The 13,910-nt window shown below is 38.3% G+C and overlaps 1 protein-coding gene across 4 annotated transcripts in view; it reads right to left on the reverse strand.

The window, feature by feature from the left end:
* ptpn12 (protein tyrosine phosphatase non-receptor type 12) overlaps positions 1-12,810 on the reverse strand; it is a 56,904-nt gene extending 44,094 nt beyond the window's left edge. For all 4 annotated transcript variants that reach the window (XM_026147412.1, XM_026147411.1, XM_026147409.1 and 1 more), the window contains exon 1: positions 12,205-12,810. In XM_026147412.1, coding sequence (XP_026003197.1) covers positions 12,205-12,306 — 102 coding nt within the window. In that variant the 5' untranslated portion in view covers positions 12,307-12,810. The remainder of the gene's footprint in view (positions 1-12,204) is intronic.
* Between the last annotated feature and the right edge of the window lie 1,100 nt (positions 12,811-13,910).

Genomic DNA, 13,910 nt, shown 5'->3' on the forward strand with positions numbered 1-13,910 from the left:
CACACTCGCGGAAGCCAGTGTACCACAACGGCTCACAACAGTTTTTGTTTGCTACATGGATCATTTTAGTTCTGCTGGGTGTCTTTCCTTTTGTTATATTTCTTAAAGAGTTCAAAATGTGTTAATTACATAAATAAAATTTAATTTTCTCTGTAGCACTTCATGGATTTCATAAGCAACACACCTTAGTTGTTCACACAAAGCATAAAGGTAAAAAAAAAAACAATATATACAGTGTTATCTTCATTTTAGATGTCAAAAAGTATTTGTGGCTCCAGTGTTTTCTTTTGCGTGGAAACTGGGTCCAAATGGCTCTTTGGGTGTTAAAGGTTGCTGACCCCTGCTCTAGGCAATTCACAGAGGAAAATAAGTAGATTAAAACAACATTTCAAAAGCCAAAATACTAGTTGTCACCATTTCCCATATTAATAATGGGGAATGGCAGCAAAAACCACATCACCTAACTATTCAGCTGCTACTTAAAACTAAATACAGTGGTCCCTCGCTATAACGCGGTTCACCTTTCGTGGGGGTTTACACAATTTTTTTTTAGACCATTATCAATCAATCAATCTTGTTCCGTGTCTCCTGTACAGTACAGAATGCGTTAGGCTTGTCAAATTTACATAAATCTTTGATCGCAGTGTGACTCTGAAGTGCTGTACTGTATGTTTGTAAGTTTTCTCCCCAACAAACACAACAATGTCAATGAACCGTTTTGCACAGTCAGAAGGCACCTGCGGGTGCCTTTGGTTTGATTATACAAGAGAGAAAAGTGTGAAAATGTTCATGCCTGTCTGAGAAAAGCATATAAAGTGTGTAGTGAGGGGCTTTACAGTCTTAAAACATCTATAATAATTGTAAAAAATAAAGTTGGCTACTTTGCGGATTTCACATATCGTGGGTTAGTTTTAGAACGCAACTCCCGCGATAAACAAGGGACCACTGTAACTGAATTTCTGTGGATGTTTTGCAGTCAAAGTAATAAAAACTCAGCTTTCAGAGAATAAGTGAGCATGTCAGGTCCCTGCTATTAGTTGTATAGTTAAACAGAGCTTATAAATCATGCTCATTAACAGAGGAAATAACATCAAACCACACCCTGAGCACTGGAATGAGTCAGGGGTTCGGACCTCAATGTCAAAGATCTCAACAAAGATAACGTCAAACAACTTAGCATGAGAAACCAAGTTCAACATACGCGCTCATATGCACAGTGCACTCATTTACACTTGAAGGCAACTGGCCAATATAGGTCAGTGGAGCACTGACAGAATCAGTGCATAAACAATCACACAATGAAAAACAGTGGTGCGACAAGAGTGACTTTTAGTGACACAAAGCAGAATGATTTTTTTCAGTTGCCATTGGGCCTTCCTTTTTTCCTGTCACACTTTCATTTTCAGTTCTAATGTATCTGACTGAATAAGTGGGGTATACCGTGCTTTTGCAAAGGTCCATCATGACGATGCACAAGCATCATGTAATGTTAAAGGAATCTCAAGTAAATATTTTGTAACCATATATGCGATTCTAACTTGTACATGCAGTTAAAATGATTGAAATGGACTGCGGGAAGCACCTGTGCTGAACTGAGCACACATTTAAAACCACCATTACTCCTGAGTGCCCACTTCCTTTGGGACCGCGAATGCCACCCATGCATGTACAGTACAGAGATCATTGTAGACAGACATGCACCAAAACAAACTCACACTTCTTCCTCCAATTTAATGAGTCACCGTGTTAGTGGCTTTGTGATGTCAAAAGACAAAACAAAAGTGACCAAACAAAATAAAAGCAGAAGCGGAAGGAAAAAAGACTGGAATACAGTTGGACAACCCAATGAAGGAAGTGGAAAATTAAATAGTCGAAAGACAACTTTTGAATGTAGAAAGATTTCCTGAACAAGTGTTTAGATGTTTAGCTGGTTCATGCACATTTTAATGGCAAAAAAAACCCTGGGAGACAAACCTTCAATAAATATGTAATTAAAGGAAAAAACAGAATGAACAGAATGGTTAAATTACAACTTTCAGCTCTTGGTTAAGTGTATTCAAAATGAACACTTAATGGCCCCCTCAGCTCATATTCTGTCCTGAACAGGGTCTTTTAGCTCCTCCATCCTTTCTTCTTATTGGCTGCCCCTCACAAACAAGATTTGAACAGGAGATGGGTGGGGCTTTGTGCTCACAGCCACAGTTTTGTGCCTGACATATATGACCATATTAGGGTCTGAAGCTGAGTGAGAGTGAACTTAATTATCAGCATGACCTCTCCTCTGCCTTTAATCTATTCTGTTTCTCTAAAAGTAATCTGAAATTTAACCAAATTCTTAAGATTATTAGATAATAAAAAATTAAAAGAAAAAAAAAAACCCCACATCATTGTGAAGGAAAGTGATAATGAAATAATTCACACCAAAAAGCAATGAGATCAGGTACATTTGTAGAGTCCAAACACAACCACATGCACGCATAAATGGTTTGCATTTACCGGTATCGGCTTGTTGGTAGTTTCCCACCCTGGATCAAAGCTTACAGCAGGAAGCAGATGTGAACAGACCTCATAATCCCAATCATCTGGGACAGGGGCTCATTGTGTGTTTCGTGTGTGCTTGGTGCCTATGTGCACGTATTAATCAGCTCCCTGCTCAGATACTGTATTCACTCTCTATATTAAAGGTCAAGCTGCTGACCAAATCTGCACTTTGCTGTGCGATTCTGTGGATTAAGATGACATTTTGGATATGATATTAATAACGATAATGAAATGCAGGATTATTTTCTTCCATAACACACTATACATCAGCAGGGCAGAAGCAGGATAGGTGTGAGTGCAGGTAAACGAATGTGGGTGAGGTGCTATGAACGATAAGACTCGTCCCCATTTCCTTTCACGTTAGTCACACATTGCACACACAGGTCATCATTTCCTGAGTATTTCACTGTGTTGGTCCCTTATCTTGATCATTTAAGATGTTCTGGGTTGTTGGTGGGTAAGCTAGCTTTTATACACACACACACACACACACACACACACACAGCAAAAATATTGCGTTACATCTTCTGAGAAACACCCAGCTTAGAGGCAAAAGGCTCTTTTTTGGGTTAAGCCACGGAAAAAGGGCGGTTGAGAACGAAGGAGGCTTGTGACACGACAAGAAATTGGGAAGTCTTGTTTCTTGTTGTAGTAACATAAGGCGGGCTGATGGCGATTGCCACACAGACAAAAACAGCAGCAGACCCCTGCTGTGTAACCCTCTTTGACCCATTCGCACAAACAGGCTTATAAAAGTTAATTTACAGCAGCCATTTGAAAACTTCTTACCAAGAAAGTGCAAACAAATCAATTTAAATGTGTTAATTACCTTTTTTACAATATTGTTAAATGATTACTTAAATATTTGAGATTTTTGTGACATTTCTCTCCAAGTACCTGTAACTTTTAATTATTTAATATTTTCAACTATTTGTTCATTAAAAATAAACACCAGTGTGCAGTTGTAGATTTGCAGTAGCCAGTTGTGGACTTAAAATATTATGCATGTTCTGTCATTCAGTGCTGTGCTATAATTATTATGTTTACAGCTCAGTTGCTCCAGTGGCATTTTATTTATATTCAAGTTAAAATAGCACAGCTGTAACACTATAAGCGACACAGGACAGTTGGGTTAGCGATCTTGGTGGAGAATTTGCATGGCTGATGCTCAAGCCCAAGTAATCACTCACTTGTATTTCTAATGCAAGAGTAATGTTTTAACCTTCAGCATTGTGTGTGGACTTCACTAGTGCCTACTATGCCTGGTGTATTATTGGTTAGTTATGTCACCCGCCTGTTAGTATATTTTATTTGCATTTTGTGCTTTATATTTGTATTTATTATTGCTCTTAACTCATTCTGTGAAGCACTTTGGCATACCTGTGGTTTTTTAAATGTGCTATATAAATAAAATTTTATTGTAATGAATGATTGTTTCAGTATTAACATTAAGATTGTAAAACTTAAAAAAATAATCAGCTTCCTTAATTTCTGAGTTCTCTAAACTTGGGATTTACAGTGTACATGCACTCTGTGGATTAAAAGAAAATTGCCTTGGCTTTGGCAGAGAATATGTGTACTGGATTGTGTAGACATATCTATAAGGTAATCAAGTCAGGTTATCAGTTAATGGTGAGACAACATTGGCAAAAAAAATGCCTTTTGACAATATAATCAAAGCAAAAAACAGACCACATGTCAAATAACAAAGAAGCTCTTTTACGCAAGTTTAAGAAACCACTGCTAAACAGCCGTCGTAAACAACAGCATCGGAAAGTAGCACCTGATAAGATAAACCAGTTGTATCACTCATTCTTTTCTGCTATAAATGGTAGAAAGACCATTTAAAATTATCTGTACCTACATGATGGAGCCCAGCAGACTCTACATTGAACCGGCAGTAGACTGGTACAAAAAGGAGACTGGTTAATGGCCTCACTTCCAAAAGTTTTCCAGGAGAAAAATAATATATTTTGGTATTCAACAAATTTTTAAAAAAGGAAGAAAAGCATTTTATCACACAGGGTTGAGTAGGCAACCCACATGCCATAAAGTTGAGGCCTGGCTTTGATTCGGCCCCATAGCCATTTACTGCATGTCTGCCCCCAGGGCTTTCTCCCAGATTTCCCATCTTCTCTACATCATCTGATCAAACAAAAGCTGCAAATAACCCCCAAAATGTATATATAAATATTTAAAATATTGACACCAGTCTTAAACCTTGGGTTAAGGCCACAGACGACATAAAAGATGGACATAGACATTGTGATGTCACCTGCCAGTGTTTCCACCACAATCACCAATGATCACTTTCTAGAAGCCAGATGTTACCTTAAATGGATAAAATGGAGTGCTAATTTATCAGCTAACACTAGTTAGCTTGGTGTATTCATATATAACCCAGGTGCAACAGAGAGACATGCATATTGACTAAATAGTGCTACGTAACAGACTAATAAAATACCTGAATTTCACTCAATAAAACTAAAGCAAATTTCTTGGATGTTCTGTACCACACAACAACCCATAATAATGAGATACTCCATTAAAAATGCTTCCAAAGGCTTCAACAAAACACACTTAGTGAAATGTTTAATGTCTAATAGTTGTGGATGAGGTCTTGCAGACTGAGCAGGACACCTGGCAATCAGCATAGCCATACTCCTAACACAATTATCCAGGTGGATTAGCTTTAAAAAATTAATTTAAAAAAAATCCACCCCACTTGGATATTGGATCCAGTTGGATATTTTATTAATAGGAGAGTCTGTGGAGACTGAATAAGTGTTGCCAGTCTCAGGATGGCACCTTAAGGAAACAGAGTTTCTGCCATTTTCACCGAGGTAACCCCTTTGTTAAGACTGATGGGCCATTTGTTGTTAACATTTATATAACTTATCAGGCCAGTATTTTCTCTTTCTCTCTCAAAAAGAAGTCACACTGTGCAAATACCTGCTGAAGAATTTGTGTGTTTGTGTGTGGGGGTTATACATAAGCAAAAAAGGCTTTCAGATTCTACACTTAATATGCGAACACACACAAACAGACATATACACACTTCACATAAGGGAAAGCCCCCTCGGTGACACTGGAAATTGTTGCCACACACAATCATAAACCCACACAAACACACACGCATTGTCACATCTCCTTTTTTTCGTCTCCTTGCTGAGCGTTTAATGTCTGTGGCCTGATGAGCACTATAGAGAAGCATGTGTGTCTGCACTTTTTCACTTTCTTTGATGTGCTCCTTCAGAGTAATCTGCTTGCAGGAAAGAAAACACACACAGAGAGAGGCTGAACTCCAATTTCTAAACCCCGTCTAGACTACAAAATTAAGTCCAGTGTTCCCAAAACAGGTACATGTGTTTTTATGAGAGTGTATTTAGAAATAATATCACCCCAACACAGTCCATAACTCACACTTCAACTTTTTCCTTGTACTGAGAGGAGACTAACAGACTTCCAGTAGTGTAAGAAGCTCTGGTTTAATTCTGCACAACTGATGTCTGACAGCATTTGGAGACGCAATGTTACCGAGGACAGCTCTGCAAAAATCCATGCATATGACCCCATGAGGCATTTGGATCAAACTGTTCACTAAATGTTTTATCAGGCTGCATGGTGGCCCAGTGCCCTATAACACGGAGGTCACAAGCTAAACCCCTGTAGCTTCTATGACAATCAACCTGCCTTGAGCTAAACTCTATATTCTATAATCAGACTTTCTCACCAAGTGTAGTCAAAGTGCAACTGTTGTCTGTACAGAGGTCACGTAATGGGTAAATGCGCTTGGGGAAAAAAAAAAAAAAAAGCTACTCACAGCAAAGCCCATTCAAATGTCTTCCTTTCCCTTTAAACCCAAATGAAAAATACTTTCAATTAGAATTTTTGATTGGCTGATTAAAAAGGAAGTAAAGTGGAGGCACTACTTTAAATAGGATCCTTCCTCTGCCCACAGGAAGTTACATATAAAAACTAAATCGTCTCCAGGAAACCAGTGAGAGCTTAACATGTAGAAGTTGAGCTCATTTCACCACGCCAGATTGTGAGTCAGTGATGCAACTTTAGTCACAGCATTATTTATGACACAGCTATTTCCAGGTAACTGACTGATTATTACAATCTAAGGATCAAGTCATAGCAGCAAAACAGAAGCGATCTGATTTTAAATGTGAATACTAAAACATTGACCTTGTCAAGGGGGCGGTCATGGTGTAAAATAAATAACTAAGTAAATAAATAAATAAATATTAAATTAATTAAATTAAATTAAGGTGCTCTTCAATTCACTTTTAGTTCAACAGATGAGCAGCTTGCTAGCATTGTGTGATATTAAGCCTTGAGTTAAAGCAAGGCCAAAGCAGGTCTGTAATCTTCTCCAGCCTATGCAGCCAAAACATTTTGCCATATGTTTAACATATATGCAACATATTCGTTGCAATAATTTGTTAATTTTAAGGTACAAGGTGATGGGTAACATAGGTGCTGCCAAACATAGATTGTATAAAGAAGATGGTAGTAGGTCTGAAAAGTGAAAGCAATAATAACTGCTTTTTAATAGTCAGCAGAGGGAGATCTGCTGGTTTCAAAAATACTTCCAAAATTACAGACGTTTATGGGAAAGTGGTCCATGCTTCCTTGCTTTTTGACCTCTAAGCTGTAAGCACTTTCCTGATGACTTTATGGGCTTAATCTCAAGTTCTGGGTCATACTGACTAAAACACGAGGCACCATCATGGGTCATGGGACTTCACTAACCAATTGGTAACATTATTTTAATCTTTTATTTACAGTCTATGTCATCAGCGTGTGAATGGGTTGTGAAATTAAGTTAGACATGTTAAAGGGATTTTTTCCCATTTCTCTTTCAAAGCCTTTTCTGCATTGTAGTTAAAATGAATTTTATTCCTGGGAAAATCCAAAGTACTGCTTCCCACACAGAAACTTTACTTAGGCACACTACGCAATAATAATAATACCTGCTCAAAGAAATCTGAAGACTCATTGTGCCATTTTACATTTTGCAATCTGTATGAGAGAACTATGCCACTCCATGATCACTTTACATCCCTGCTTTCTTATTTTGAATGGTCACTGCTAACCAGCTAGGCTGCCTGATGATTGTGCTGATCGATACTGATCGCCGGACTCCCCAGAGACATGCGTCCATGGCTGAACGTACCCATTCACCCATCTTTGATTGTAGCTGGCAACTGCAGTCTCTGTTACTCTGAAGATCAGGTCTGGTCCGTAACTCTAAGGAGAAGCAGGTGGAAAACGACTTTGTGTTCCCAAACAGAGCTCACAAGAACTGCCAATTTCAGTAGAAAAGGGTGGAGCTGAAGAGCACTGGTGAGCTGGTACAGGTGGCTTTTAAAAATATTTAGTCATTTATATGGCACAAAAGGTTTGTAATGATATATTATATATATATATATTTTTTTAATTTAGAGCTGTGAATCACGCAAAGCTTTTTAAGTAGATGCCAAGGGAAAAAAATATTGAGCTGCAATTGATGAGAACAGGTCAACTTTAACAACAAGGCTTTTCAGAAATTTGCACAGAGAAACTTTAAATCATAATTTATGCCCACATAAAGCCTATACTTTAAAAATAAATGAATTTCAATATTTTTTCTCTTTTTTTAAGTAAACTCGATGGTTCATCTTAATTCCTCCCCTTCGTGTCTGGTTGACCAGGCTATTAAAAAAGTAAATAAATAAATAAATCTGGCTCTCTTACATAAGCACTAATAGCTGGTTTGAAAAGTCGTGGGTTGAGAGAAACAGCTGATAACCCCCCTTTTTCTGAAACAATTACAATTGCCATTGTTGCATCTGCACAGATGGTCCAAATAACAGCACATATTTGACCTTTTTTGCATGTGTACTTTTTGGATTAAGTCACCATTACAAAGCAAGAGTGTTTACAGTAAAAATGCATCTACCTTTTACTGATGACATTGCTTAACCTTAAAATGGACCAATCATGCTCATTTCCACCTCCATATTTTTTTTCCCCTTGGGCTCTAGTAGAGTAGCTTTCCATGACTCAAAAGAACCCCAAACTTGTTTATCCTATACTTGGTCTCAGCTTATTACCTGGCTCCTCTCCCTTTAAGCCAACAGTCTTCTGATTGGCTACCTCAGCAAACAGATGGTTTGAACACCAGATAGGTGGAGCTTCTGTGCTACTTCTTTCACATCATACAAAGCCAAAAGTAGGGTATTCACCATTGCAATAGTTTATATATGACAGATGGAAGGTGAATCACTTCAGAGCTGACATAAAATGCTCTTCAAGAGCTCAGTCATATCTATAAATAATGTAGGTCCTTGGAGCAAACATTCAATTCTCAATGTACATCTTTATCCTCCACTTCATAAGTATGCAGACATACATCCCATGTAATCTGCCTCTATATGACTGCCACTGAAACAGCTCACTGTCAAGTTTTCTAATAAGGTCAAACATGGCCAGATACCCCACGATACTTTCCAATTAGCGTCCCAGGTGGAAGAAAAACCTGAAGTTTCCCCACTGCATCAAACAGCAAAACAACTACTGAAATAAACGTATAATCTCTGACTCTTTGGCCCACTAGAGCCTGTAATTATGTCAATAAAACACATTCTATATATAAACAACAATAGGCAGTTAAAGTGGGTGTTATGTCAGGGTGTTCTGGTGACTCACTTCATAGTGAAGCACACCCCATGTGCTTGTGGTATTGCGAGCTTGACTCCAGCAATTGAAAGCCTCACACAAGACTTGAAATCAACGCCACAGGCTAGCAGCAACTGGCTAAGACACTTACTTACATGTTTGCTGCGGCTTGTGAGCGTCAACAATGCTCTGTACACTGGCACACAAGCCACATGTGCTCAATCAGGACAAATTTTCTTGACTGCTAGCTGGTGCGTTTGCTAAATAATTTAGCTGAATCTCAACATTCACAAGCTGCTGCCAGCTGTTAAGAAAATTTAGCTTGAAGCCCAATTTTTATAAGCCTCATTCAGTAACTTTGCATGTACAAAAATAACCCCGATTACCATGACTAACGAGATAAAGGATAATTGATTTAATGGAAGCACTTGAATGCCCCAGCGATTAAGTTTATATGAGCTGCATGATTGTCAAGGGACTGTCTAGAGACATGTGCGATAGCCTAAGGCTAACAGGAAATATATTGTATTTCATGCCAATGAAGTTCATTTGAAAGGAAACCACAGACATCACACAAATAATCAAGAGTTAAAGCCTGACAAGCAGTCAGTAGTGTCCTACAACTTCTTAAAAACACCACATTTAATAGCCTAAAAACGCTTGGTGGGGTGTTTTGCTGGAAAAACTGACAGGAAGAAACACTTTCCGCTTTAAAAGCTTTAAAATTGTTCTCTTCCCATACAACGTGTGGTTGTTGTAGGCAGTTTGACAAGGCGTGGACGTGTGTAATCTATGAATGGCAAGTATAGTGGTGCTAAAAGAAGAACCTGCATTTAACCAGTTGAGTCTAGAAACAGAATTTAAGGGCGAGAGAAAACGGGCAGGCAATAAAATCACAAACATATGGACACTGTACTGAGTCTACCGTGTAAAAATTCATCTAAAGAGGGCATGCATGGTGAAATGAATCTTCTGTAAATAAGCCAAAAGCAGACTAGTTCCAGCTCCGTAGCTCTCGTCCACCATGCACTTCCTTAATGCCTCTCACATAGCTGAGAACAAATTTTTTTTTTTTTGCCGAACATCTCCCAGCTCCTTGTTTTCTGCAACTCTCACTCAAAAGACAAGACAGAAGGCTAAGTCATGAGCACAAAATTAGACACAGATTCGCTTATTATAGAAACTGTTATGTACTTAATCTGAACGAGAAAGAGAGCCCTCGATCCAAAGTGTGCCAAAGAGTTGCATTTTTATAGCCAGGACAAAATGTTATGAAATGGGCCAAGAAAGAATGTTGCAAGCTCCAGCAAGCAGCTTGCATGAAGTAGGGAAGTGAGGAGAGTCTGTGTGTGGGGGAAAAAGTTAACCATTCTGGTGCTGAGGAGCTTAATTCCCACATAATCAAACTGCAACATGATTAACATGAAACTAGGCTGGATGATAAGGCTGCTCATGAAGGAAAGTCTAAACCTGTTAAACTGTAAACTTGCTGTAAATTAAGATAGTAAATCAATTTCCACCGAACATTTCTAAACATATCTAAATTAAAGTGGACTCAACGACAGAAATGTTTTTATAGGAGTGACATTCCTGTTGTGGCATTTTAAACCATTTCACAAGCCTTGGTCCTATTTTGAGTCCAGACTTTCAACACAGTGACATCCAGTTATGTAGTGAAGGCAAACTAATGGACTGTGGGTCAGCAGTCACCGCAAAATATGTAATCAAAATCACTTCAACAGCAAGCATCTCTAATCTCAAAAGATCCTCTCCACATGTAAGAAAGTTGCCAGATTAAAACTAATGCTGTTGTAAGGTTTAGTTTAAATCAGGGATGTCAAACTCATTTTAACATTGGGGGCCAGATACAGCCCACTTTGACCTAACTACATGTTTGAACTGAATGATAGAAAAATAATTTTGTCTGTCAGCGTGACTCTTAAATTGTAAGAAAAAAACCTGTAAAATTACATGCTACAATTAGGTGTATCCATTGCACACATAAATGACCTAAAAATAATCAAATATAGCAACCATACATTTCTATAATAGACAAAAAACTGGAACCTTTCAAACATTTAATTTTTAAAATCTTTGGTGTAGCTTGAATCTCCATGTGGGTGCCTTTAGAAGTAAAGATAAAGCTGTAAAACATTTGAAAATACTGTTAAAAGTCCAAAATTTATACCCTCAATCACGTCTTCCAAACTTTGTAGTAGGGTCTGATTGGAATCTTTGCCTGGCCTCCAAGCCTTAGGTTTGACAACCCTTGTTTAAACGGTCTTTTTTTTTTTTTTTTAATATATGGGTCCAGTGTATGGGGAGCTCTTTGCAATTTGCTTTCCTTAAACTGGAAATGTAAATAAAAGTTTGCAAGTGGCCAGATTTATCAATGACCACAATAGATACCTGCTAAAACTTCTACTAAAATTTAAGTCATTTTATAAATAGTTGACAGGATTTTTTTTATTACTGGAACACAGAGAAAACCACAGGAAATAAAGCATGCAATCAAGCTTAGGTTTGTGGATATTTAGTGCTTATGAGGACAATGAATCACTGCACTGTCTCAATCAAGCATATAGCCACAATAAAAGATATACCTACAAGCTGCTCCAGCAACGTCATTAAAATAAATAAATAAATAAATAACCAAGAGCTAGAGAGACAATAATATATCTTGTCTTTATCATTTGCCCTTTTTAAAATTTTTTTAAAGAAACCGGAATCGGCTGTATTTCTGTGGCATGGGAGACAATGCTAGGCCGCCATGTAAAGCCTGGAAATGGGAGGAAAAAGGAAGAGGGCAGTGTGGCCACCCCTGCCTCACCTCCTGGGGGATACACAGAGAACCAGGAGACGGGGGGGAGGCTGGGTATGATATGAAGGGTCAGTATGGAGGAAAAGGTGGAGGTTATAAAGGGAAGAGGGTACATGTGAGACAGATATAGGATACAAGAGGCTAGGTGGAGGCGCCTGTTAATTTTGACCCACCATAAAGTCGCTGCCGAAGTTATCCTCTCCCCTCTCATCGTTCCCTTCGCTCATGGCCTTCACCCCCTGGATAAACTTTCTCAGGATGCCGGCTTGGTCCATTTCTTCAATCTTCTTGTTGCCTTTTCCTTTAAAAAATCTCCCAAACTGGCAGGGGGGTAGGGGAAATGTTACAAAATAATAAAACAAAAGCGGACACAGGGAAAGAGGGAAGAAGGAAGGGAGGGGAATAAATAAAAATAAATAAGCTTCACGGGTCCTCCCAGAGAGTCATCGTCCGCTCACAACACAACACCTTTTTTTTTTTTAAATTATCGCCCCATGTTGTTTCTCCCTTTCCTTCTTTCTTTCTTCTGGACTGTTTTCACAACGACAGCGGTTAGTCCCAGAGAAAAGCAGCAGCGGCCGGATTTTCTGCCCCGTAAACAACTTCACAACCGCGGCGGTGCACGAACTGTAAACACTTGGCTATGCGAGAAAAGAAAAATAAAGGAAAAAAGACAAGAGCCTGGGTCTGGCCAGCTTATGTACCCCTCCCTGTCTACCTCGGTTGCCACATTCACACACTGCTGCTCGTTATTCGCTACTGGGGAACATCCGGACTGGGTAAAGCCAAGGAACAATTAGGCCCGCCCCTTCCAGGATATACTTATATCTGATTGACTAACGCTGACCAGGAATTAAAATCCAAGTGGCTAAACTGGGTGTCGCTCCACCCAATAGCGTGTTCACATTGGATAGAATCTGTGCCTGTCGTTTTGACGCTATTCGTCATTGGTGAGCTAAATTACGATCCAAAAACGTAAGGTTTAAATAAACGGCGTTACTGTTTTGCTGTAATTTTTATCGATACTTTAAAAAATTATTTGTTTTTATTCGATGATATGCTGCTTCACATAAAAAATGTTTTTTCTTACAGTCTGATAATTATATATCTAAATAGGTCATCAGTATTATTACATTTAATTGGGAAAACAAACACATTTATATCTTCGTGAACGATATAGTCCTACTCTACTGTACATTTTACATAATTTCATTTGTCTAAAACTTTAGTAACCAAATTATTTCTCAATCCTATCTTAGTATTGTAATACTTTGCACTTTACGAGTATAGGTATATATTGCAATTCACTCTGCGTGTCAGCGCTACTTAACAAATACTAATTTAATGGGAACTGTTTATCAGAATGTACAGATACACCTTTCTAGATCTGTCCTGGTAATTTGAATTACTATAACCTTCTCTATAACCTGCTCTCAGAAAATGCCACTCACTGAATATTTTTCTTTCTTTTAGACCATTCTCCATAAACCCCATTTAAAAAACTCAGTAGATCATCAGTTTCTGAAATACTCAAACCAGCTCATGTGACACCAGCAACAATTCAGAGTCACTGGAATCAAACTTCCTCCCAATTCTAATGCACAGTTTGAACTTTTGCAGGTCGTCCTGACTATGTCTATATGTCTATGTCATGCGTTAAGTTGATGCCAAATGAGTGGCTAATTAGATATTTGTATTATAACAGGTGTACCTAATAAAGTGGAGGTGAGTGAGTGGAAAAACATTGTTGGATGATTTTTTTATTTGTCACTTTCTTAAATCAGTGATCACATTCATTATTAGAAAAATAGAGGACATCAGTAAACGTTTGCATACATTTGCATACATGTATTGTAATGAAATCTATTGGCCTTCAATA

This window comes from Astatotilapia calliptera, chromosome 17 (genome assembly GCF_900246225.1).
Source record: "Astatotilapia calliptera chromosome 17, fAstCal1.2, whole genome shotgun sequence".
NCBI lineage: Eukaryota > Metazoa > Chordata > Actinopteri > Cichliformes > Cichlidae > Astatotilapia > Astatotilapia calliptera.